This window comes from Acomys russatus, chromosome 29, assembly GCF_903995435.1.
Source record: "Acomys russatus chromosome 29, mAcoRus1.1, whole genome shotgun sequence".
Classification (NCBI taxonomy): Eukaryota; Metazoa; Chordata; class Mammalia; order Rodentia; family Muridae; genus Acomys; species Acomys russatus.
The window spans coordinates 11736374-11760222 of NC_067165.1; the positions used below are offsets into that span (position 1 = coordinate 11736374).

The 23849-nt window shown below is 48.8% G+C and overlaps 1 protein-coding gene across 4 annotated transcripts in view; it reads left to right on the plus strand.

Moving 5' to 3' along the window:
- Mknk1 (MAPK interacting serine/threonine kinase 1) overlaps positions 1 to 22068 on the plus strand; it is a 42623-nt gene extending 20555 nt beyond the window's left edge. For 2 of the 4 annotated variants that reach the window (XM_051171145.1, XM_051171144.1), the window contains 10 exons: positions 1894 to 1991; positions 5461 to 5540; positions 6923 to 6996; positions 8819 to 8923; positions 12653 to 12708; positions 16170 to 16265; positions 17883 to 18077; positions 18729 to 18893; positions 19932 to 19975; positions 21364 to 22068. In XM_051171145.1, the coding sequence (XP_051027102.1) occupies positions 1894 to 1991; positions 5461 to 5540; positions 6923 to 6996; positions 8819 to 8923; positions 12653 to 12708; positions 16170 to 16265; positions 17883 to 18077; positions 18729 to 18893; positions 19932 to 19975; positions 21364 to 21598 (1148 nt within the window). In that variant the 3' untranslated portion in view covers positions 21599 to 22068. The remainder of the gene's footprint in view (positions 1 to 1893; positions 1992 to 5460; positions 5541 to 6922; positions 6997 to 8818; positions 8924 to 12652; positions 12709 to 16169; positions 16266 to 17882; positions 18078 to 18728; positions 18894 to 19931; positions 19976 to 21363) is intronic. The other 2 variants (XM_051171146.1, XM_051171147.1) reach the window with 2 other exon arrangements.
- Positions 22069 to 23849: the final 1781 nt, after the last annotated feature.

Genomic DNA, 23849 nt, shown 5'->3' on the forward strand with positions numbered 1-23849 from the left:
GTGAGAAGATAGTAGGAAACACTGAGTGTTTCTTCTAAGCAGTGAAAGGATCAGATCAGTAGCCACTTTCAGGAACAGCCTACCCCCTTCGTGTGGTTTCTCACTGTGAGGCTTGAAGCAACTTCCCCTCGTGGGCCCTCTTCCTACCCTTGCACACATACCAGCAGGTTGATGGTCTTGTAGATTGTTCCGGCAACAATCACTGTGTGAGTCAGGAATGCCTTACTCCAACCGCTTAACATCCTGGTGTGTGTGAGGACAAGTACCAAAGGGTTAGCTGGGAAAGAAGTATGCCATTTAAACCACATACAAGTAGTAGCCAACAGTGTGCCATCTGTGCATGTGGGCAGCTGCAAGCCCAGACCACAGTGGAACCAAGAAAGGACTTAGTATAGATGTTTATGGCTTCTTCCTCCTCCTCCTCCTCGTCCTTGTCCTCCTCATCCTCATCCTCTTCCTTCTCCTTCTCCTTCTTTTTGAGACAGCATCTCCCTATATAGCCCTGACTATGAACTCACTATGTAGACCAGGCTGGCCTCAAATTCATGGAGATTCACCTGCCTCTGTCTCCCAAGTGCTGGTATCAAAGGCATGCAACACCACATCTGGTTTATTTGCTCTTATTTTTTTTTTTTAAGATTTAAAAAAAAATTTACTTATGTGTGTGTATGAATGTGTTTGGTCTGTGTGAGTGTGTGTCATATGGGTGCTTGCAGAACCAATTAGATTCCTCTGGAGCCGGAGTTACAGAGGGCTGTGATCCATCCGACGTGGGAGCTGGAAACTGAACTCCGTTCCTCTGGAGGAACAGCAAGAGCTCTTAAGTGCCGAGCCATCTCTCTAGTCGTGTGTGTGTGTGTGTGTGTGTGTGTGTGTGTGTGTGTGTGTGTGTGTGTGTGTGTGTTGGGCAGTGGAGGAGACAAAAGTCCCTGGGGTTTTAGAAGAGTGCACAAATCAGCAAGTCTTTTGTTTGTTGAACACACAAGTTTCCTGTTACTCAGGACATCTCATGACTTAGAACGATAAGATCTGACATTGACTAAGTCTTCTGTTCAAGCAGTGAGTTTAAGGACTAGGTTGCCTCAAGAGAAAGACTGAGGCGGGGAGCAAGGGAGGGCAAGGTCAGTTCAGCAAGGGTTGTGATAGAGCCACGGCTTCCCTTGGAAAGGCTCCGAGAACTCTGTTGTTTGTGAGCTTTGGTGGGTGCTCTGAACACTCTTCCAGCCTGGGTCTATTACTACTCTGCTGTGCCCACTCTGACCTGAAACTGCAAAGCATTGTTTGCATCCTGCTCTGTCTCTGATTTCCTGTGGGTGACTTTCGGACACTTCTGAGACTCCTCCAGTGACCTCCACTGTCGCTTGTATAAACAGTTGTATATTATTCCCTTCACAACCCCCATGCAAGACACATAGTAGGTGTCCAGCAAATGAAGAAATGAATGAACACTGTTCATTCAAATGGTAGCCTTCTCTGAGGATCCCTGGACTGCCAGTTCCCTTCCCTGGTTGCTTCTCCCCTACTCTGTGGTACTCCCCAGGGCCTGGGATACTCTGGGCTGATGTGTGTGTTGTTTTCCCTTCTGGACTCAACCCTTAGAGGAGAGGGACTGGACTTTGTTCCTCTCTGTGTCCCGATTGTGTTACCTGACACAGTAGATGCCCAAAAAGTAGGTTTTAAAGGACAGAGGTGAATATGTGAAATCCCTCCTCTGACCTCATCTCTGGTGAAGAACAGATGTCTGCGGAGTCTTGCTGAGAGTCAGGTGCTGTCTGGGAAAGCTGAGAGGTCCTTGTCACAGAGGCTGCAGAGTCACCATGGTCTCTTCTGCCTCGGTGAGCAGACCAGAGACACCGAGTGACAGTATCCCTTTCCGTCACGGCTTCCCTCTAGATGTGTACAAGCTGACCTCCGAATTGCTGGGAGAAGGAGCCTATGCCAAAGTCCAGGGCGCCGTGAGCCTGCAGACTGGCAAAGAGTACGCTGTCAAAGTGAGTGGTCCCACTGGGTCCCCATCTCTCCTCTGCAAATCGTCATTTCTAGCGTTTCCCAAACTAAATAAACTGTGTATTATGTGGCATGGTAGCTCAGAAAGAAAGGTTGGAGTGGGGAGCAACCCTGTATTCGCTGGACTCAGGTCTAAGCTTCTCTGCTTGACTGCTTCGTAACCTTGAACAAGTTACTCGCCCTCTGTCCTTCAGCTTCCCCATCTGTAAAATGAATGCACTAGAACTCACATAGAATTATGAAGATTAAGTAAGTCAGTATGCGTAATGTCCTCACATCGGCATCTGACACATAGTAGGCTGTTTCTGATCACTCAATAAGCAACCTCCACTTTGGAAGGAGGAGCTCTGCCTACGTCTGTTTTTAAAACTCAGCTGACTGCAGGCAGCTCACCAAACCGCCTTAAGGCCTAGCTCCTCTATGGAAATGACACTGACAGCTCCTGCCCCCAGCGTCTGGTGACGTGAGTGTGAAGGTAGAACTGACAATGAACCGGAGGCGGACAGACTTTATAACCACAGGACACAGCAGCGAGCAGCATCGAGGCGGTGAGGACTAAAATCTGAAGCGACTGAGCACCCAGCTGTGGGGCTGATGTGGGCTCAGCCTCAGAGCTGCCTTTGATTAGCCACATGACTCTGGTGAGCCTCGCTTCTGAACCCTTCGGCCACTGAAGGGCTAGAGGCAGAGTTGTGCTTCTCAAGTAGGGTCCCTGGACCAGCAACACCAGTGGCCCCTGGGGAAGCATGAGAAATACACATGGTCTGGCTCTACTGCATTAAAAAGTAGGCCTGGCCCAGCACTCTGCATGTCACCGTCCAGGTAAGTGTGATCCTCAGTACGGTTTGAAAACCCTAATGGAGGGCAGACTTAAACTGCAGTGGGCAGGCATCAGCCAAGGAGCTGACGACACAGAGAGCCAAGTTTCTCAGTGCAGGAGAGAGCCTGAAGCTATGTCTTTGGAAAGGTGCCTCTGGGATCCTGAGACCCACTATTTGAGGACCACTGAGCTCTGTGGGAGTCTTGCTGGACCTGGGGACGCACGTGGGTTAAGCTTGTTCCTGATCAGCCAGCTGAGCCATCAGGTCTGTGCACTGCCTCCTTCAGGGCAACCCTGCTAAACTGGATCCAGAGACACGTCTCTTCCAACCGACTCTCCTCACCCCCGGCTGTGGGTTATTAGTATGAAGAACAGCTCCACGAAGCCTTCTGGCTGGGGTCTTGTCCCACACACAACAAAAGAGCCCCTTCCATTCCTTTCCAGACACAAAGAACTATAAATTTAAAAGAATTTTAATATGCCTGAAACACACTTACAGGGGGCTGGAAAGATGGCGCAGAGGTTAAGAGTGCTGACTGCTCTTCCAGAGGACCTGAGTTCAATTCCCAGCAACCACATGGTGGCTCACAACCATCTAAAGCCCTCTTCTGTCATGCAAGCAAAGTACTGTATACATAATAAATAAATAAGAATTTAAGGAAAAAGTATACTTCCTCAAAGAAAAAAAGAAAAGGAAAAACAAACAAACAAACAAACCACATACATAAATGGTAAATTGAATGGAGCCCATTGTAGTAGCACACACTTTTAATCTCAACACAAAGGAGGCTAAGACAGGAAACCTCTGAGTTTCAGACCATCCTGGTCTACATAGTGAACTCCAGGCCAGTCAGAGCTATAGAGAGAGACTCTGTCTCAAAAAAAAAAAAAAACACACACACATATAGGGATAGATAGATAGATAGATAGATAGATAGATAGATAGATAGACAGACAGACAGACAGGTCTGTTTCTTTGAGGGTGAGTCATAGAAGGAAAGCATGACCCTGTGATCCAGGGTTTGGATCTAAAAGCTTTGGATAACCTAGAGACAAGCTAGATCTCCCAGCATGGCTTCCCAAGACGCGCGGTCCACTACTGCTTCTCTGAGCATCCACCTTGTGACCTGCAGAGCTAGGGTGGACCGATCCGACAGTCTAACCCATGCTGCCTCTAACTAAAGTAGTTATCCATGGTTTGCTCCCTGGCTAGTGCTCTGAGCCCATTGGTTATCTCCTCGGAAAGAAGTCCCACCTCCTGGAGAGTTGCCCTTAACTTCAACTATCCCTGCTTGATGAAAGCAGCTGTTCCCCAGCACTGTACCTTGCTGATTGTTTAAAAAAAAGGGGGGGGGGTCCAGAGTGGCTTCCTAGCAGGTGTGACTAACTTCCCAGTTACAGTTGGATACACATGCTTATGCTACTGCACATTAGAAGAGTCTTTTGAAGTGTCGTGCCAAGCAGCTAGAGGGAAGGGGCAGGATGTTCCCTTCTGAGCTCTACAGAAGGCTTGCCTGCAGGCTCTGTTTACAATGCTCTGGGGCTCTCGATAGCGCCAGAGGGCTTTTCAGGATCAGCCAGACCCTACACAACCCTCTGCTGCGTGGGCTCAGGTGTTCCCGCAGGCAACACTTGCCAAGCAGCTCCAAGTGGAGACGCAGCCATGTAGCAGGAGCTGCCCACAGTATGGGAGGGAAGGCTCTTGTGCTGAAGGAAGCTGTCTAGGCTGGGAGCAAGTGTGAGCTAGAGAGGACTGGCAATGGACAGAAGACAGGCCTTCCTTTTTTTCATTTTTCAAGAGGGGGTTTCTCTGTGTAACCACCCTGGCTGCTGGCTGTCCTGGAACTCGCTCTGTAGACAAGGCTGGCCTCGAACTCACGGAGATCCGCTGGCCTCGAACTCACGGAGATCCACCTGCCTCTGCCAGGTGGGATTACTGGGATTAAAGGCGTGCACCACCACCACCCAGCCCAAATATCTAATTTTGTGTATGGGGAGGGGGGTGTTTGTTTGTTTGTTTCCGAGACAGGGTTTCTCTGAGCTCTGTAGACCAGGCTGGCCGCGAACACATGGAGATCCGCCTGCCTCTGCCTCCCTAGTGCTGGGATTGAGGCATGCGCCACCACTGCCGGGCCTCTTCCTTATCTTGTTTAACCTTGCTGTCTCGGTTGACCAACACAGAATGTCTAAATTACTTACACAGAGCTTGCCACAGAGTGAGGCTAACAGAAGAGAGGGTGTTCTCTTCTATCCAGTGGAGTTGCTGAGTGGACAGTCTTTGCTTCCTCTCCACCCTGCCCTCCCTCATCTTTGCCCTTGCTCCATCTCAAGAAAACAAAAACAAAAACAACAAAACCCCTGCTCTTTGGAATAAAGAGGCAGTAGAAATTGCTTTGTCTCACTGGTTGCTCCGGGAGCTGCAGCTTCATATGCATCCCTGACGCTGTGCATAGGCAGCCACGTGGAAGCCCTAGGGCTGGTGTCCCACTCCCCAAGCCACTGCAGCCCACGCCAGACTCCTGCTCCAAAGGAACTTGGAGTCTGTGTCTAACCTCGCCTCCTCTCCGGGGTGTTGCCTGGGGATCTGTCTTGAGGTCAGGGAGTATACATGACAGGTTTCCTTCTCCCCACAGATCATCGAGAAGCAGGCAGGGCACAGTCGCAGTCGAGTGTTCCGTGAGGTGGAGACGCTGTATCAGTGTCAAGGGAACAAGTGAGTGGGTTACACATCCTCCGGGGGACGCTTGACCAAGAAGGGATTACTTCCTGCCATCCCCGACTACAGCTTCTCCACAATTGCACGTAACTCCTTCCATCTTTCAAGGGGGAGAAAGGGTAGCAGTAGCCCCAAAACACTATCTCGTCTTGGCTGAAATGCTGTAGTCCACATGGTACAAGAGCTCCCCGCCAGTGTCTGCTGGAGGAAGAATGGGGTTTCATTTTCTCCCAGTGTGCCTGTGTTCTCTGCTGGCTCCTGTTCCAGTGTGAGATGTCATTACAATGCTGAGGGTGGGACCAGCACTCTTTGCTTGGCAACTGGGCCACAGTAACCTTTAACCCTGTGTTACACTGCTCCAAATGAGTGGTCCTCCCACTGTGGCTTTAAATCAGGGTCACCTCCAAGATTTGTCCGCCCCCCCCCCCCCCTTCCTAGGCAGGGTCAGCAGGGAGCCAGTGGCCTGGTATTGATGGCTTTGTCATTAAGCTTGGAGGATGGGGGCCCCCGCTGTTGATTTAACTCCAGGCACTGCCTCTACAATCTTCTTTCAAATTAGGCCATTTTGGCCATCTTATTTGGACGCCTTCACACTAGTAAAAGCCTGGTATCTCCCCAAGTGGTCAGCATTTTTTTACGAGGGACAGATTTTTATTTTCAGCCCTGCAGCTTCTTAGTTCAGCATTAGAGACTCTACTAGGTTTATTTCGTTCTTCTATAGGAAAAAAAAAAAGCCCCCAACACCTCCAGTATCCAAGCCGGTAGCTTCCCCACTGAGTTACAAGACGACCTTGTTGGCAGAGCACTGCAATGCTCCGGCAGAGAGAGAGTGCTCACCGGGGAAGGCCACAAGTGCTACGGTGGCCAGGAACGCGGCGGTTTCATTAAGCAGCGCTTAGCAGTTAGGGTCTAGCGGTGCCCACGTTAGGCCCCAAGTCTATTTGACAGATGTTTCCATTTTCTCCAGGCAATGTAAATACTGCCTCGTGATTTATGGGCAAGAGGGAGGGCAAGTAATTATTTGCTGCTTGCCTCCAGGACACACACCTACTATTCAGTGTTATTAGCCGCAATTGCTTCCAGTCGGCTGCAGATTTTATTCAGTTTAATGTGACCAGGACTTTTTATAACTCTACCTAGTGGGTTTTAGGGTTGGGGTTTGACAGCCCAGACTTGGCGAAAACACCAGAGACTAAACATTATGGAAAGATAAGGTGACCTGAATCTTGCTAACACCGTTGGCTGCTTCTCAAACATGGGTCCTTAATAAGCATTCTGATTTCAAGTTGATGTCTGCCCACTGCAGCCACTGTATATTTGTCCATTGGATATTTGTGGTGGACGTTAGCATCTAATGCTCCCCCTCTTCTCTCTTTAAGGAACATTTTGGAGCTGATTGAATTCTTCGAAGATGATACACGGTTTTACTTGGTCTTTGAGAAACTGCAAGGAGGTGCGTCTCGTTGAGTATGTGTTTGGACTTTGGATTAAGACCCAGAGTGGGTGCTCATCCATCATGAATCCCAGAGACTTCTAAAGCGAGTCAAGCTAATAAAAAGGATGAAGGACTTAGCAACTGCCCTTGGTTTGCGAGAAGGGAGGCCAGAGGGAAGGATGATAATTAGCATTTTGCAGAGCTTAGAATGTCACCTGTGTGGGTCGTCTATAAATGCCTTTTCATTATAATAGGAATCATACGTAGATATTGCCAGTGGTCAATTTATCGGTCCCCTGTTTTGACACATTCACTATTTAACTAAATTAATTATGAAGTAGAAGCTTCGGCTTACACTGTGAAGTCTAGAAAGGCTAAACAGAGGAGAGGAGGGCCCCGTTGTTTGGAACACAGACTCGGGGTACGGAGAAGGACAAGAACATGCCACCCTTCTGGTAGAAGGAAGATGCCTTTTCAGCCACCACACTGCCATCACTGGAATGCACATTTAAGTTGCTCTTCTGTCATGGTGAAAGCAAAAAACAAAAAACAAAAAACAAAAAAAACCGACACCTTCCCTCCCCTTTGCTCACCCAGCCCTAGGACTCATTTGCAAGGTGGAGGATACAAGAATGTGTGAGGCTGACAGCTACATAGAGGGGCTGAAGTCACACTTATCAGCCACCGTGACCTCGGAAACCTCAGTTAGCCTTTTCCAAATGGTATTCACATTAGTAAAATGGAGCTATTGGTAGCACCTACCTCACGGTGCGGCTGTGAAGACTGAAAGAGACGGTACTTGAGAAGCAGTTAGCACCAGGCTGATAGGCACAAAGAGTTCTATAAGTGCTGGCTGTTGGTATCATTAAAACAACTGACTGTGCTTAGGGACACCTGGGAAGTGTATTAAATACTATTCTCTGCCTTGGTTTTTAAATACATTTATAAACAATAGACGTACAACAAGACAAAAACCATAAAAAGTAAGCATGAGCCATTTTTTTAGGACCCGAGAATGACACCTTCAGTCCAGAAACACTGGCTTCCAGTAGTTGAGTATAGGCTGTGAATTACATGTTAAGAAAACTGGGTGCAGCTAAGATCCTCTTACGCCGTCACTTAAGGTGTTACTCAAGTGAAGCCAGACCATGGGGTAAAGGGGACATGGGTGGGCTCACCTGCCCATCCCCCAGCAGCTGGACCACAGTCCTGTGGAAAGAAAGTGTGCACAAACTCTGAGGGTGGATTTACTGGACAAAAGTCATGGCTCTGCCACTTGCTGGCGTGTGAGTTTAAGCAAGTTGCTTAACCATTTTTAACAGAAGTTGCCCATTCATAAAAGGAGGGTAATTGTTCTATAAATGTTGTGCATCTGTGGTAAGGTAGTGTATTTGAAGAGGATTGAACATAGAGGTCTTGGCACATAGCAAATATTCAATAAATGTTAATCATTGCCAACAAAATTAACAATGGCATGTAGAAGAATACTTAGGAGGAAAAGCAATCCTATGTTTTCGGTGTCCCCACTCCAGGGCTTTACTTACACAGTTGAGGGTGGGAACTTTCCACTGGAGGGCCTGTCTGTGTTCTTCTCAGGAGGAAATGTCTCTAAGCCCCCCACAGCCCTGTGTTTTCATTTTTAGTTTCAGAAACCAGACCAGCCCCAGTGGCATTAGAATCCTTTTGCCTTGTATATAATTCTTCTGCATCTGAACTTGTCACACATAGGCATAGAGGGTAGCAATGAGGAAGCCTGTGTCCCTAACCTCAAACTTGTCCTTTAAGAAGTTGTACTTACAGAGCCTACAAAGCCATTCTTTCTCATCCCTCTGTTCCCCAGGCTCCATCCTAGCACACATCCAGAAGCGGAAGCACTTCCATGAGCTAGAAGCCAGCAGAGTGGTGCGGGATGTTGCCACTGCCCTTGACTTCCTGCATACTAAAGGTGATCCAAGCCTTTGCTTTAGGTGGGCAGGTTGGGCTGGCCAGACTCAGGGTACCAAGGCAGAGGGCACAGTTCTGGCAGGGAACCTGTCCAAGAGGTGGTACATCTGGCACCTCACGATGCAAACTTGTCCACCTAGAAAGGGGAGGTGGTGTGACTCCAAGGCTTCACTGTGGATGGTGGGGGATGGTAGAGTGAAAGATAGAGAGAGGTATGGGGGGGAGGGGAATAAGGGGTGAAAAGACTGGATTTCATAGTGCCCAAAGCATCTGTGGCTTCGTGCACTGTGGCTCTATGTAGGTAATGGGTCTTTTTTTCTTTCTTAAAACCCACTTGATTTTCAATTATGCGTGTGTGAGTCTGTGTGGTGGTATATGCAAGTGGAATGCCCAGAGAGGCCAGAAGCATCAGATCCCCCTGGAGGTGGTTATGAGCTAGCTGCCTGACATGGATGCTGGGTGCCAAACTTGTGTCCTCTGGAAGAATGATTAACACTCTTTAACCATGTCGCCATCTCTTCGGCCCCTTCTTCTCTTTACAAATAATGTAAAATTCACAAATGAATGGCCCATTCCCATGTGAGCATTTTAGCATTATTCCTCATCTTTTTTTTTTTTTCTTTCTTTCTTTTTTTGCTTGTTTTTCGAGACAAGATTTCTCTGTGTAACCCTGGCTATCCTGGACTCATGCTGTAGACTAGGCTGGCCTCGAACTCACAGAGACCCACCTGCCTCTGCCTCCCAAGTGCTGGGATTATAGGTGTGTGCCACCACAGCCTGCTCCTCCTCCTCTTTTGAAGGATATCACCTGTATCTGTTTCACAATGGCCTGATAGAGTTAGGTAGTCTTTTAATTTTAATTTAAGAACTTCTGTAGTGAATTAAATCTTTTTGCATAAGTCTGTTGGTCTATTACATACATTTTTAAAAGATTTATTTATTATTTATACAGCATTTTGCGTGCATGTGAGCCAGCAGGCCAGAAGAGGGCACCAGAACTCATTATAGATGGTTGTGAGCCACCATGTGGTTGCTGGGAATTGAACTCATGACCTTTGGAAGAACAGCCAGTGCTCTTAACCTCTGAGCCATCTGTCCAGACCTACTTTTTTTTTTTTTTTTTAATGCCACAGAAAACTGAGTTACCTTCTTGTAACCCTCTTGTGTTCTTTCAGTGGTAGCACCCACCCACCCTGTGGCATTACAGTAAGAATTAGGAGAGATGACCGTGTCCTCCAGGGTCGTTAACACATTATACTTGTTGACTGTGTCTTCTGTGTGCCTTATGGGCATATGTGTGCATACATGTCAGAAACTACACACATGTATAGTGATAGGGTGCTTGTGCACAGTTCTTGTCATGTACAAGTGTATATATACAGTATGTACACAAGATTCACACAGCGACATACACAAATTCATATACAATAAAGGCTTAGAGCAGTGCCATACCTATGTATATACACATGTGTTATATTCTATATATAACACATATTATATATATGGGCTATAATATATATGTATATGTGTGTGTGTGTAAATATATATATATATATATATATATATATATATATATATAAAACCTTTGGCATAGAGTAGTCCTCTGTTAAATGTTACTTCTACCCTCTCCCACTAGACATAAAGAGTTTTTATTTCTAAAACTACTTTCCTTGAAGTAAAGTGTTCTGCCTGCTTTGTGAGTTAGCTCCACTCCCTGCACAACTGTGGCTGTGCGTGCTGAGACCCAGCCGTAGGCATGACATACACGCATCCCACTCCGTGTCAGGCACATAGCAAGCACACCCATGTGTGGCAGGTGAGCAGAGGTTCAGGCTCATGGACTCCTCCCAGTTCCTCGGTGGCTGACAGTGGTCTGCAAACTGCTGGTGTCCATGCTGGGGCCCTGACCCTGCACCTGGGCTGAAAATCCATAGAAGGGGGTGTCTGTACTTTGCACGGCATGATGAATGGAAGCGGTTCTGTTTCTGAAAGCTGGGATGCATGCAGGTAACACCTGCCTGACAAAGATTTACAACTGCTCCCCAAGCTGCCTCTGTAGATTGCAAAACTGGGTCAAGCTTTTCACAGGAGCCATACCTTGGAGGAGGGGTAAAGGCAGTTTTATTTTATTTTATTTTATTTATTTATTTATTTATTTATTTATTTATTTATTTATTTACAAAAACGCACTGAAGGGACTGGAGGCCAGTGGTGTCTTAGGAGTTCTGAAGTGCCTGTTACCATGTAGCTGGCCCCCCTGCCCATGTGACTAGAAGTTGGAGGGGATGAAAAACGATTTCCAGCTGAACTTGGCTGTTTTCTAAATAACTTCACGCCTGGAAGATGAATTGGGCAAGAATGGGTCAGCCCCGAAACAAGTTCCCTACGTTTAAATACTGGACACGGTGCAGCTTAACCTCAGGGAAATGGAGCGATGGCTGGTGCGCTCACTCAGGCAGGCCCATTATTACAGCCCGGCTCCCCGAGTTTTCGGGCTGAGGCCCAGGCGGGCCACGGGCACCTATTTGGAGAGTAAGGCTTCCTGTGCGGCCTGTGATCTTCTGTGGGAGCACTTGCCATAATGGAAAATATCCTTCACTTTTAGTGTAGTGAGCAGTATAGCCTGACTCAATTTGTGCAGGCCCGGGCAGAGTGGCTCTGGGTTCTCATTCAATTAGGAGACTGATGAAGTTCCTTAGCCTGCTGCAGCTCAGCTGTTCCTTCTCTAGTGAAGTGACTTCGGAAAGCCCGGCCTGTTGCTAGGGAACCAGAGAGCTGCCCGAGAAGTTGATCCAGGGAGTTGCAGTGGGGCAGCTTCACTTTCCGGGTTGCTCTGTATCTTCCTTCAGTTGCTTGTTCGGGCTTCCAGGCCCTGCGCTGCGGTGCTGTGTGTCCTGTGGGGGGGGGGGGGGGGAGGGAAGAACTCCGTGCTCTGTGCTCTGTGCCGGAACACCATGGCCTCATCTGATAGCTCTATCCCTTTCTGTCGTGAGGAAGAAGATGCCCCCCCCCCCCCAGGTACCTTCTTGGCCATTCCAGCAAAAATTAACCCCTTCGTGGGTCAACTGCTATCTGCAGGCCCCTACAGGAGTCTGGCCCGAACACTGTGGTGTCTTCCCCAAAGAGCAGTGTGCTCAGCTAAAGCTCTGCTTGCAGGCAGGGTGGCCACAAACATGCCTGCCGTGAGGAGTATGTAAGAAGAATAGCCGAGAAGCCTTGGGAGAACTGCAGACTAACACTTGGTGCTCTGAGTACTCCAGGAGTCGCACTGGAGGAATCTAAAACCAGTTACATGAGAAGAAATGGGGGGAGCCATCCAGGCCCCTGAGATGCCCTCAAACAAGGCACTAATTATTTCTGCCTCCACTCTCCCAAGCCTTGCCATTTGCAGGGGCCGGCTGCTCTGCTTTGTGTCAGGTGGCACAGTACGAATTCTCAGATTCTCGGTTGTCTCTGCGGTGCTGCAAGTGGGCTGGCTGGGACTCATTTGGCGCTTCTTATCCCTGCCAGACTTCTGAAGCCTCCACTTCAAAAGAGCTGGCAGAATCAACGGTGCTTTCGGCTTGTGTCTCTGCTTACCACTGCCTCCTGCAGCTCGTTGGTTTTTTAATGTACCGTAATTGGGAATTAATCTGCGAACAACAGCATTTGGGAAAAAAATTAATTGTGTGTGGAATGTTTGATAATTATGTGCATATGTTAACCCCTTCTTTGCCGATTGTCACTCCAGGCATTGCTCACCGTGATCTGAAGCCAGAAAACATACTGTGTGAATCTCCAGAAAAGGTATGTAGGGCTTGGTTTGAGGCGTTACAGCTCATGTTGATCAGGAGTACCTCCCTACCTCCGTGCAGGAGTTAGACGTTCCTCTGGCCACGTCGCAAGTGCAGCTGACTACGTACACATAAGAGAGGTGTACCTAATGTGTAATGTTCCCACATTCCAGCCAGATGCAATCCCAGCACTCAGGAGGCTGAACCAGGAGTTCAAAGCCAGCCTCGGCTACAGAGTAAGACCCTGTCTGAAAAAAAAAAAAAAATCCAGGTAGTTAGTCCTTGTGCCTTTTTTTTTCTTTTTTTTAATTTATGTATTACTTATACAGTATTCTACCCACATATGTGCCTGCAGGCCAGAAGAGGGCACCAGATCTCATCATAGATGGTTGTGAGCCACCATGTGGTTGTTGGGGATTGAACTCAGGACCTCAGGAAGAACAACCAGTGCTCTTAACCTCTGAGCCATCTCTCCAGCCCCTCCTTGTGCCTTTTTGATCTGATCATCTGTGTGATTGGCTTCAGCCTGCAAGCTTGTAAAATATGTGAGCCGTGCACAGCGTTATTACTGTTTCCTATCACAATGCTTCAGAGTAGTTGGTGAGAGTCAGAGACAACCCAAAAATGTTCTTTTATACAGCTATGTCCCTGCCCATAAATGCTAGTTGTGGTATGGTATTATGCCAGATGGTGTCCACTATTAGAAGTGATAATTAGGGAGCAAGTTCTTGGTAAGAGTTTGTTTCTATTCCTAGCTCCAAAGGTGTTCATTAAAAGTAAAACATTAATGCTTGTGTTGAACAGTGTAACCTGGGTAAACATTACCATAGCCCATCTACTGATAAATGGGAGTCTTTGCATTGCCTTACGAGTGTATGAATTTAACAAATTCTATGTTAGAAGAGGTTGATGGAGGCTGGGCGATGGTGGTGCACGCCTTTAATCCCAGCAATCGGGAGGCAGAGGCAGGTGGATTGCTGTGAGTTCGAGGCCAGCCTGGTCTACCAAGCGAGTCCAGGACAGCCAAGGCTACACAGAGAAACCCCGTCTCAAAAAAACAAAAGAAGAAGAAGAAGAAGAAGAAGAAGAGGAGGAGGAGGAGGAGGAGGAGGAGGAGGAGGTTGATGGTACCAGTAGCCCACATTCACAGCTCATGTGTGTGCGTGCACATACTTATGCAAGAGCAGTGTGTCTTGGTGCAGAATCCTTAGCTCATAGGTAAGGAGCAGCTGGAAGAGACTGTGTGAGCAAGTCCACTATGCACAGTTCTTGGCAGGGATGTTAATGTATTGCCTCAAGCAAAATGTTGTAACTTCTGCTGGTTGAGGTAATGCACGTCTTTAATCCCAGCACTCGGGAGGCAGAGGCAGGCAAGACTTCTGTGAGATCAAGGATAGCCTGGCCCTACACAGTGAGTTCCAGAACAGCCAGAACTACATAGAACCTGTCTCAAGGAACAAAGACTTTGTGGCTGTGCCTTCCTGTCAGTGGTTTTGGCATACACCTTCATAATGCATCATTATTATATCCATTAATAATAATTACAGTTAACATTTCAAGCATTCACATTGTACCAGGCACTTATGTTTATTTAGTGTTTCTAAAACATCTTAAGATAGACACCACTATTATCTTTGTTTTATAAATGAGGAAACTGGCACTTAGAGAAGTTTGAAAAATCCTTACACAAAGTCATCCAATGGCACATGAAAAAGCCTAGATGAACACTAAGGTAACCAGGCCCTAGAGCCCTATGTGCTCAGAACTTGCCATTACTGCCTCTGACTTACAAGGTGTTCTCAGGTCCTGTGTTTAGTTTGTTCTCCATGGTACATCCTTATTTCCCCTTTTTATGGTTGAAAAAAAAAATCTAAATTTTAAGAGAGGCTGAATGTCAAAAGGCATTATCAAGAAGCTTAAAGGATAACTTAAATAATCGGAGAATTGAAAGTAATCTATCTGATAAGGGTTTAATGACCAAAATATATAAAGGCCTCCTAAAACTTGGCAACAGAGCAGCAACTCTGTTCTGAAATGGTCAAAAGGCCTGAATAGACTTTCCTCAAAGAAGATTTGCAGGTGGCTAGCAAGCTCATGAAAAGAAGTTCTGCATCCTGGTTAGAGAGCTGCAGATCAAAGCAACAGTGAGACACTACTGTGCTCCTACTTTTTTTTTAATAGAAAACGATTCATGATGGTGAGGATGTGGGTAAGTTGGAATCTTCATACATTGCTGGGGCTGTGAAATGTGGGAAATAGTTTGGCAAACCCTCCAAAGGCTAAGCGTAGATACATCATCTGAGGCACATCTCTGAGGTGTGTGCTCAAAACTGAAAGGCGAGTGCACGCCTGTAATCCTAGCACTCGGGAGGCAGAGGCAGGCGGATCGCTGTGAGTTCGAGGCCAGTCTGGTCTACAAAGTGAGTCCAGGATGGCCAAGGCTAACACAGAGAGACCTTGTCTCGAAAAACCAAAAACCAAAAAACAAAAAACAAAAAAAACCTGAAAGGCGAGACAGGAACAGATATTTGTGTGCTAATCTATATAACAGTATTATTTAAACTAGCCGCCATGGAAACAACCCTGGGTCCATCAATAGAATGGATAATCAAAATGTGATCTCTACAGACAATGGAATATTACTCAGCCCTAAAACAGAATGAAGTTCTGATACCTGCTCTAACATACATGAATCTTGAAAACATTTTTGCCAGGACTGGAGATAAGGCGAGAGAACTAGCCTAGCATGCACAGGCCTGGGGTTCTACTCCCAGCACTTGCCAAAACAAGAACAGTGAAAACATTTATGCCAAGTGAAAGGAGCTATATATACAAACATTTATGTTCCAATTACATCAAATATCTAAAATGGACCAATTAGTCAAGGCAGAAGTAGGCTAGAGTTGCCTGAGCTGGGGGCCAAAAATGAGCTGTCATTGCTAGAGTTTAGTCCCCACTTGGAGGGATGGAAGAGTTTTGGAAACTGATGGTGGTAATGGTGTATATTATTGGTGACGCTAGGCTGGTCATACATTTAAGAATTGCTAAAACGGGGAGGTGTGGTGACACCTTTAATTTCAGCACTCAAGAAACAAGCAGGTGGATGTCTGTGAGTCTGAGACCAGCCTTCCTGGCTGTCCTGGAACTCACTCTGCAGATCAGGCTGGCCTCAAACTCAGAGATCCACCTGCCTCTCCTTCCTGAGTGCTGAGATTGAAGGTGTGTGCCACCAGCACCTGGCTAGGTCATGGCGATCTTAACGCCATCTAGTTCAGCCTCTTCTCCTCTAGGAAATTAAGAGTATGGAGAGAGGAGAGCTGGGAGTCAGTCCTCAGGTGCCTAGCTAACCCAAGGACAGGAAATATGGCCTGGTAGACAGAGCAGTTGCCATTGACAACCAAGCTTCTGTTTGTCCTGCTGCTGTCCCCACTAACCCCAGCTTCTTATGGCAAACCATTCTGTCTTCCTTTGCAGGTGTCTCCAGTGAAAATCTGTGACTTTGACTTGGGCAGTGGGGTGAAACTGAACAACTCCTGCACCCCCATAACCACCCCAGAGCTGACCACTCCAGTAAGTATGGCCTAGTACCTTGTGCCCTGCTACTGTGTGTGTGGAGCATCTGAATCTGTGACACCCAGACCAGAGGGTTAGGAAAGGAAATCCCCTGTCACACCTCTCAGGCCTGAGTGGTCCTTTGCCTCTCAAACCCAATCCCACCCAGATGCTAATGAAACTGCCATTGGAGGTTTCATTTGGGGTGGGTCCCCTCTGCCAAAGGAGAGCCATCGTCTCCTCAGATGCAGGCTGCATCCTGACTCTTGTCCCAATGAAAACAGACACTGCACAGCCTGCCCTGTTATACCCGCTGAAGTCAGTGCATCCCCCTTGAGGTAGAGGATAGGAGCAACCATCCCACGGCTCACGCTGTGGGAAAACTGAGGTCCCAGGCCAATGCATAGAGGACCGCTTGGCCTATTGCTTCTCCTCCTTTATATTTCACATTTCACATTTCATACAGTGGCTCTGGGAGCGGCTCCTGCAGAAGACATGTGTCCACACATACTTAAGACTGATGGTTCTTTTGAGTTTTTTCATGCTTCATCAGTGAATTTCCCTAATAGCCTTAAAAAAAAAAAAGACTTGTCTTTAAATATGCTTATATCATGTCTTATTCTGAGCGACATTATTAAAAAATGTTTCTATATAGCATCCAACATAGTGTTCCCTTGTTCTCAAACTCATTACCTCTAATTGCCAGTAGCAACGAAAATACTATCTGTTCTTGAGAGCACTCACCATCTTCTAATCAAATTAGTTAGGAGCAACGGGTAGAGGAGTGGGTAGGAGCCTGGAATAATAAGGGAGACGTAAAACACATGTGTTTTATCTTTCTCAACAGTCTTCTGTGCAAGGACCAGGGGATCATGGCCCGAGACTGCCAAGGCTCTGATGCCATTGTCCATCCTGAACCTTATCTTTCTAAAGGGCAGGGAGATTGGACATTTTATCGGAGTTCTTCGAGACTCAATGGCCTCTGATTTTTTTTTAGGATTTATTTATTTAGTATTATGTATTCAGTGCTCTGCCTGCATGTACACCTGCAGGCCAGAAGACGGCATCTGATCACATTATACATTATAGATGGTCATGAGCCACCATGTGGTTGCTGGGAATTGAACTCAGAACCTCTGGAAGAGCAGACAGTGCTCTTAACCACTGAGCCATATTTCCAGCCCAGCCTCAGAATTTTAAACCATCAGGTTTCCTTCCTCTGAGCTAGTGGAGAGTTGGGCAAGAGTCGCTTTAAACACTCCCTGCAGGATGGAGGCATATCTCCACAGATCCCCTCCCATGCCATTCTTGGCATTTAAGTGTATGCATACAGGGTCTGCTTTATAGACAGTGAGGTAGGGAGGCACCCCTGGGACTCCTTAACTGGGCACCAGAGAAGGACCCAAGAAGGGAACCTGGAGTTGGCCATGGGAGCCATAGAGGATGATGCCTCAGCTGAAGTTTCTCTTTGTGTCTGGGTACTGGTGAGCCCTGCCACTTTCCTGAGAACTTCTGTCTGTAACTTCATCCCTCCATCTTCCTGCTTGAGTTACATTGTGCACTTGGCCATCTGCTCACCCATGAATTCACCCTCTCTCTTTGCCATCTCCCCTCCCCCATGCCCTTATCCTACAGTGCGGCTCTGCAGAGTATATGGCACCTGAGGTGGTGGAGGTCTTTAGGGACGAGGCCACTTTCTATGACAAGCGCTGTGACCTGTGGAGCCTGGGTGTGGTCCTCTACATCATGCTGAGTGGCTACCCCCCCTTTGTAGGTCACTGTGGGGCTGACTGTGGCTGGGACCGGGGAGAGGTGTGCAGGGTGTGCCAGGTAAGTGCTGCCTGGGCCTCCCACTGGGCATGGGTGGGGTTCGGCATGTTTGTGGGGTACCAGACAGCTTTAGGATAGATTGTCCTAAGTCTGGGAGGAGTTTTTTGGCACCCTCTTCCGGTAGGGAAGCCAGAGGTAAAATGGAGATAGACATTCAGGCAGCTGGCATGTTAGGGGAGGATTGCTGAGAAGAGCGGACATGAACACACTCAGGTATGCCTGGCCAGGGGGAAAGACAAGGCCTGCAGGCAGGATGAGCGGGGCACGGAGGCACAGCGGGGAGGAGAGGGGCGGCATGCTGGCTGTGGCAGGAGGAGAGGGGCGGCATGCTGGCTGTGGGCAGGAGGAGAGGGCGGCATGCTGGCGGTGGGAGGATGTTGCCAGGAGCCAGGAGTTGGGCTTTTGTTCCACGGATACTATTCACACATCACCTCTCCTGCCCGACATGTGGCATAGCTGTGCTGGCCTTCCAACATCATTGAGTATTACTGGGGGATCTGAGGGAGATTTGGGGAGGAGGCTCTGCTTGTGATGTCCTCAAACGATGAGCAACAGTTCTAGCAGAGTTGGAACCAGGGTTACCAGATCAGTGGCAGCGTATCCTGCCCATCCCTGGCCAGTGTGACCGCAGAAGGAACTCTCTTTGGCTAGAACAAGCTATTCGAAAGCATCCAAGAAGGCAAATACGAGTTTCCTGACAAGGACTGGGCTCACATCTCCAACGAGGCCAAAGACCTCATCTCTAAGCTCCTGGTTCGAGATGCAAAGCAGAGACTCAGCGCGGCCCAAGTTCTGCAGCACCCGTGGGTACAAGGGGTGAGTGACCACAGGCTGGGTGGCCTACAGGAGGTGTCTCAAGGAAACCCTCATCCCAGACAGTGTGACTGCCCCAAGCTGAGTCTAGGTGGGACAGCAGCTTCAGTCACCGTATGGCAGAAGGAATTGACTCCTGGCTCAGCCCCCTGACATGCCAAAGATTTGCCTCTAGCCTTGGCCACAGACCAAACCCCTAGAGCCCTGTGAGGATTTGACACATGGATCCCTGTTATCAGAGGCACACATCCTAGGAAGCAGTCTGGAGTTGCCATTCAGGGTCTCTGATATAATATGTTACTAGCAGAGCAAGGTCCAACAGCCTATGTGGCTGCCTTAGGGTCATGTGATTCTCCTTGCAGTTGGGAGTTAGGGTACAGGAGCCTCAAGGGCGAGTGGTGGTATTTTCCATGAGTTCAGGAGCCACTATAGTCCTCACTATAAAACTTTAAATCCTTCATGGCCAGTCACAATACCTGAGCTTTTCTCCTCCGAGAAGACTAGGTGTCCATGCTCTCTAGCCAGCCTCCATCGCCCCAACACTGGAAGGAGGCAGGCACTGTTAGTCCAGAGAGGTGTCAGAGTAGCTCAGTAGCTGACTCCATCCACTGCATGTCAGAGCCATGTAGACCGAGAGGATCAAGGCCCAGGACTGTCTTCCCGCTCCAGTGGAGACAGGCAGACCTTGTAGAACAGCATGATGGATACCGGGAAAGGGCAGGGGACACAAAGGAACAAGGACTCTGCTTGAAATGGGGTGTGAGATTGGCAGAGAAAGTGACCTTTGAACTGAGCCTTTGAGGGCGATGAAGACTTTAACAGGAAAAGGGAGAGAGGGGGGCTGTCTGCCGAGGCAGCTGTGACGTCAGAGGACACCTTTCCTACTCTCTGTCTTCAGAAGGTCTGACCCTGCAGCAGGCATAGCCAAGTCCCCTGCTGGGCCAAGCACCCGTAGTAACCTGCCCCCTCTGCTGGCCTGGGTGGGGGAAGCTCTTGGAAGGTGGGGGCAGCATTACCCACAATCTGTCCTTCCCATTCTAGCAAGCTCCAGAAAGGGGACTCCCCACGCCGCAAGTCCTCCAGAGGTAAATGCTTTGATCTCACCCACTGCTCTCTCACCTTGGCCTTCCTTTCCCTCAAGGCCTCAGCCATGTGTGGGACATGGGCCCATCTTCAACCTGTGATGCCCTCTCCAGAGAGCTCTCTGGCCACTTGCCCTCAGTCCTCTCACTGATCTCCACACAGAATGCCCCCTCCTCTCTCTGAGCTTCATCTCAAGCCCTCTTTGCAGGAAAACCCCTGTTTTCTACTCACTTGAATGTGACTGTGAATCACCATTTATACCCCATAGGTGGCCCTTATCTGTGGGTCATTCTCGCTGGAGGGTCCTGCTCCCAGCATTGGTAAAAAGAGAGGCCGCGTTCAGGGCCACTGTTAAAGCAGAGGGACAGGTTGTCACGTATACTGTTAGGCACACAGGAGTAACAATGGCCTCTCTGTCTTAAATGCTTACTACATGTCCAATGTGGCACTAAAGGCATTTCACACACAGTCGTCTGTTGCTCAAAGACCAGGGTCCATCCTGAAAAGTGTACTGAGAGAAACGCAGTTCACTGGAGTGGAGGGTAAAGCATCAACAAGGCCTTGGCTTCAGTCCCCTGCCATAAAAACAGAAAAGAGAAAAGAAATACAATTCCATCACGTGCAATCATCAGAGATGACACTGGGTGGTACAATCACGTGCTACATATCAGCAACTGAAATATATCGGTAGTCTTCACAGCAAACTTAGTCTTCCAGAATCCACTTCAGAGACGGAAGGTAAGAATCAGCGGGCTCAGGTTAACATAGCCGCTGCAGATCAGCTCCTACCAAGCTCTGCCCACAGGGATAGAGTAGGCTGGACGGGAACCCCCTTGGGGACCAGCCTCATGCAAACCCACGTTCAGCATCCAGGGGGCTCCGCAGCTCTCAGGAGGAACTGCCCAGAATAATCTCCCTCTGTCCACCCAGGCTGCCATTCCCACCTGACTGAAGCTGTTGCAGATGCCTGCAAGTGCCAAACCCCAGGCCCCTCTTAGATGATTATTCAACAGACTCACAGTGCCCGGCAGGTGCCGGCCCAGGCTGGGCTCAGGGAGCACAGATATACATAGCACAGACCCCACACCAGAGCCGCTGCCTACACGGGGCAAAGGAGGCAAGTGCAGCGCCTTAGCTTGGGAAGAGCTGGGACAACGGTAGAGCCTGGAGGTGGGTGATCTGAGAAGGGACCATTTGCCCTGACTGTCCAGCCCGTGAGGCTCACAGGCCTTTCTCGTCTTAGTCAAGCAAGGTTCTAAGCCAGGAGCAGCATGGCCCAGGAAAAGCTGCTGGGTTGTGGGACCTGGCAGCGAATAGGTACATCCCAGAGCCTTCCTGGCTGACCTCAGTCTTGCTGCCCTCTTCTCCATGCCTTTCCTGGCCCCTACAGAAACAGCAGCACCATGGACTTGACCCTCTTCGCAGCTGAGGCCATTGCCCTTAACCGCCAGCTGTCCCAGCATGAGGAGAACGAACTGGCTGAGGAACATGAGGCCCTAGCTGAGGGCCTCTGCTCCGTGAAGCTGTCCCCTCCATCCAAATCTCGCCTGGCGCGAAGGCGAGCCCAGGCCCAGGCTGGACGGAGCACAGATGCAAACCCATGTTCAACACCTGCGGGCCTCTGAACCATTGCAGGCGCACCTTGTAGGCCTGTCAAGGTGGCGCTCCCTGGAAACCTGTGAGGTCAAAGGGTGTAGCAGGCAGAGGGCCTGCCCTGCAGCCCCAAGCAGGCCTTTTCCATCCACAAAAGGCTCCCTGGGTTCCCACCCATCCCCCATTTCCCTTGGGTCCTTAGAGGAGAAAGCTTTTTCCAAAGGGGTTGTCTTTGAAAAGGAAAGCAATCACTTGTCACTTTGCATAATCGCCTGCAGCAGGAACGTCTCTTCGCCCTGGCTCCTACCGCTCCCGGTGTGCAGATCCCGGATCCAGCTGGCGGTGGGGGCTGCCGGGGCTCCGCCTTCAGGGAGCTAGCTTCCAGGAGCTGACAGAGGCTGCCAAAACACATGCCTCTTCTCTCCCTGCACTGTCACCTTCTGGCGATCCTCCTACCTTCCTCTGTCCTACAGACGTCCTCTCTGCCTGTCCTCTCCCTGGCTGAGCAGGGAGAGCCAGGAAGGGCAGGGAGCCAGAGCAGTCTTCCAGTCTATAGCACGGAGACACACATAATCTTTCTTTGCCGTGACCGAAATGTGTTCCTCGTTTATCATCCTTTTCCATGTTAGGGATTGCTGCTAAAGTCAGTATTACTTCTCTTTTTAAAAATATGTTTGCTTTTAAACTGTGTTCTTCCAGCAGTCACAGAACCTCACACTCCCGCTGCAAGCCCATGGCTTTCCCCAGGCAGGGTATCCAGGCACTTGGCTTTTAATGCCTTCTTCCCAACTGATTTTAAGCTGTTACTATGATGAAAACTGTAAAGACAGTGTCTTCGGGTCTGTTGCTGCCTACTCCCTGCACATTTGGGGAGCAAGGCGCTTACCCAGGGCAGTTAGACTGCTGTGTCTGAGGTAGAGCCCCACTGTCCCAGACATGAAAGCACAGCCATTGTCTGATAAGCTGTGGAGTCACATAAAGAAAACAGATTTGCATATGTGACACACAACATTAGTCAACCACAATCGCCAAGGTCCTCTCATAACGTGTGCTTGTTTTAATAAATAATTTAAAATCCTGCCTGTGGCAGCCTTGGTGGTCCTTTTTTCAACTGCAGACCTGAAGAGGAGGCAGGCCTCCGGGATGAGGGCTGAGCCTAGTAAGGCTGAGAGAAGGAGTCCCTCATTGGATCCGCAAGGTGAGATGGAGACTTGCTGTTCTGTTTGTAGTTGGGGAAATAAAACTCACCAAACACCACTTCTACAATAAACAACTCTGCTTTTTAGGGGCTGTGAATCAAAAAGAGGCTGAGGCAGGGTCAGTGGCCACCACACAAGCAGATTTCAAAAGGAGCTCTAATAGGCGCTCCTGTGCTTACCCCACAAGGCCTAAAGCCTTAGTCTGCCCTTATTGGGGACCTGCACTTATCCTACCAGAGTTGATGACAAAGAGAAATGGTGCCTTCCACCCATAACCATACTAGAGAGAGCTGGGTGGGAAGGAAAGGGCTTTTATAACTTCCCAAGATGTCAAAAGGGAATCTGGCTGGGCGTGGTGGCGCACGCCTTTAATCCCAGCACTCGGGAGGCAGAGGCAGGCGGATCGCTGTGAGTTCGAGGCCAGCCTGGTCTACAGAGCGAGTCCAGGACAGCCAAGGCTACACAGAGAAATCCTGTCTGAAAGAAAAAGAAAAAAAGAGGGAATCTGGGGTCAGAGCTGAGGCCATGGGCTACCGGCTATCCTATAGCGTGACCGTCTGCATAGTGGTAGCATGCTTGATGGTCCTTCCTTTACATCCCTTCATCCACCCAGGCCAGCTAGGAAAGCAGACTGACAGAATGGCCCAAACGTCCCCAGCCCCTAGGCATCCAGAACTAGAAACTGAATAGTCTGTGGACTTGAACACTAGCCTGGCCAGTCCTCCAACAAGAAGGTGTCTTTAGGTGCTTCCCAGATCAAATACGTCCCACCACCATCCCCAATCTTGCTGCATCCCAAGACCCCAGGCTCTCATCCTTTTGGCCTTTGCTCAAGCTCTGCCCTCCCACCAACCCCCGACACTGGCCCACATGCTGAGGTGTCTCCCTTGAAAAGCTGTTTAAATGATTCTATGCCAGCTTTGGTTTTGCTAGCAATTATAGTAGGTCCATTCCATGGAGTTAACAGGCATTTCATTTGCACAGCTGTCCTATGGGTACATGCTATTATTTTATCCCACTGGACATGAAAAAAGAGGCAGAGAGCTGGAAAGCTAGGAATGAATGGTGGGACTTAAATTCCTTC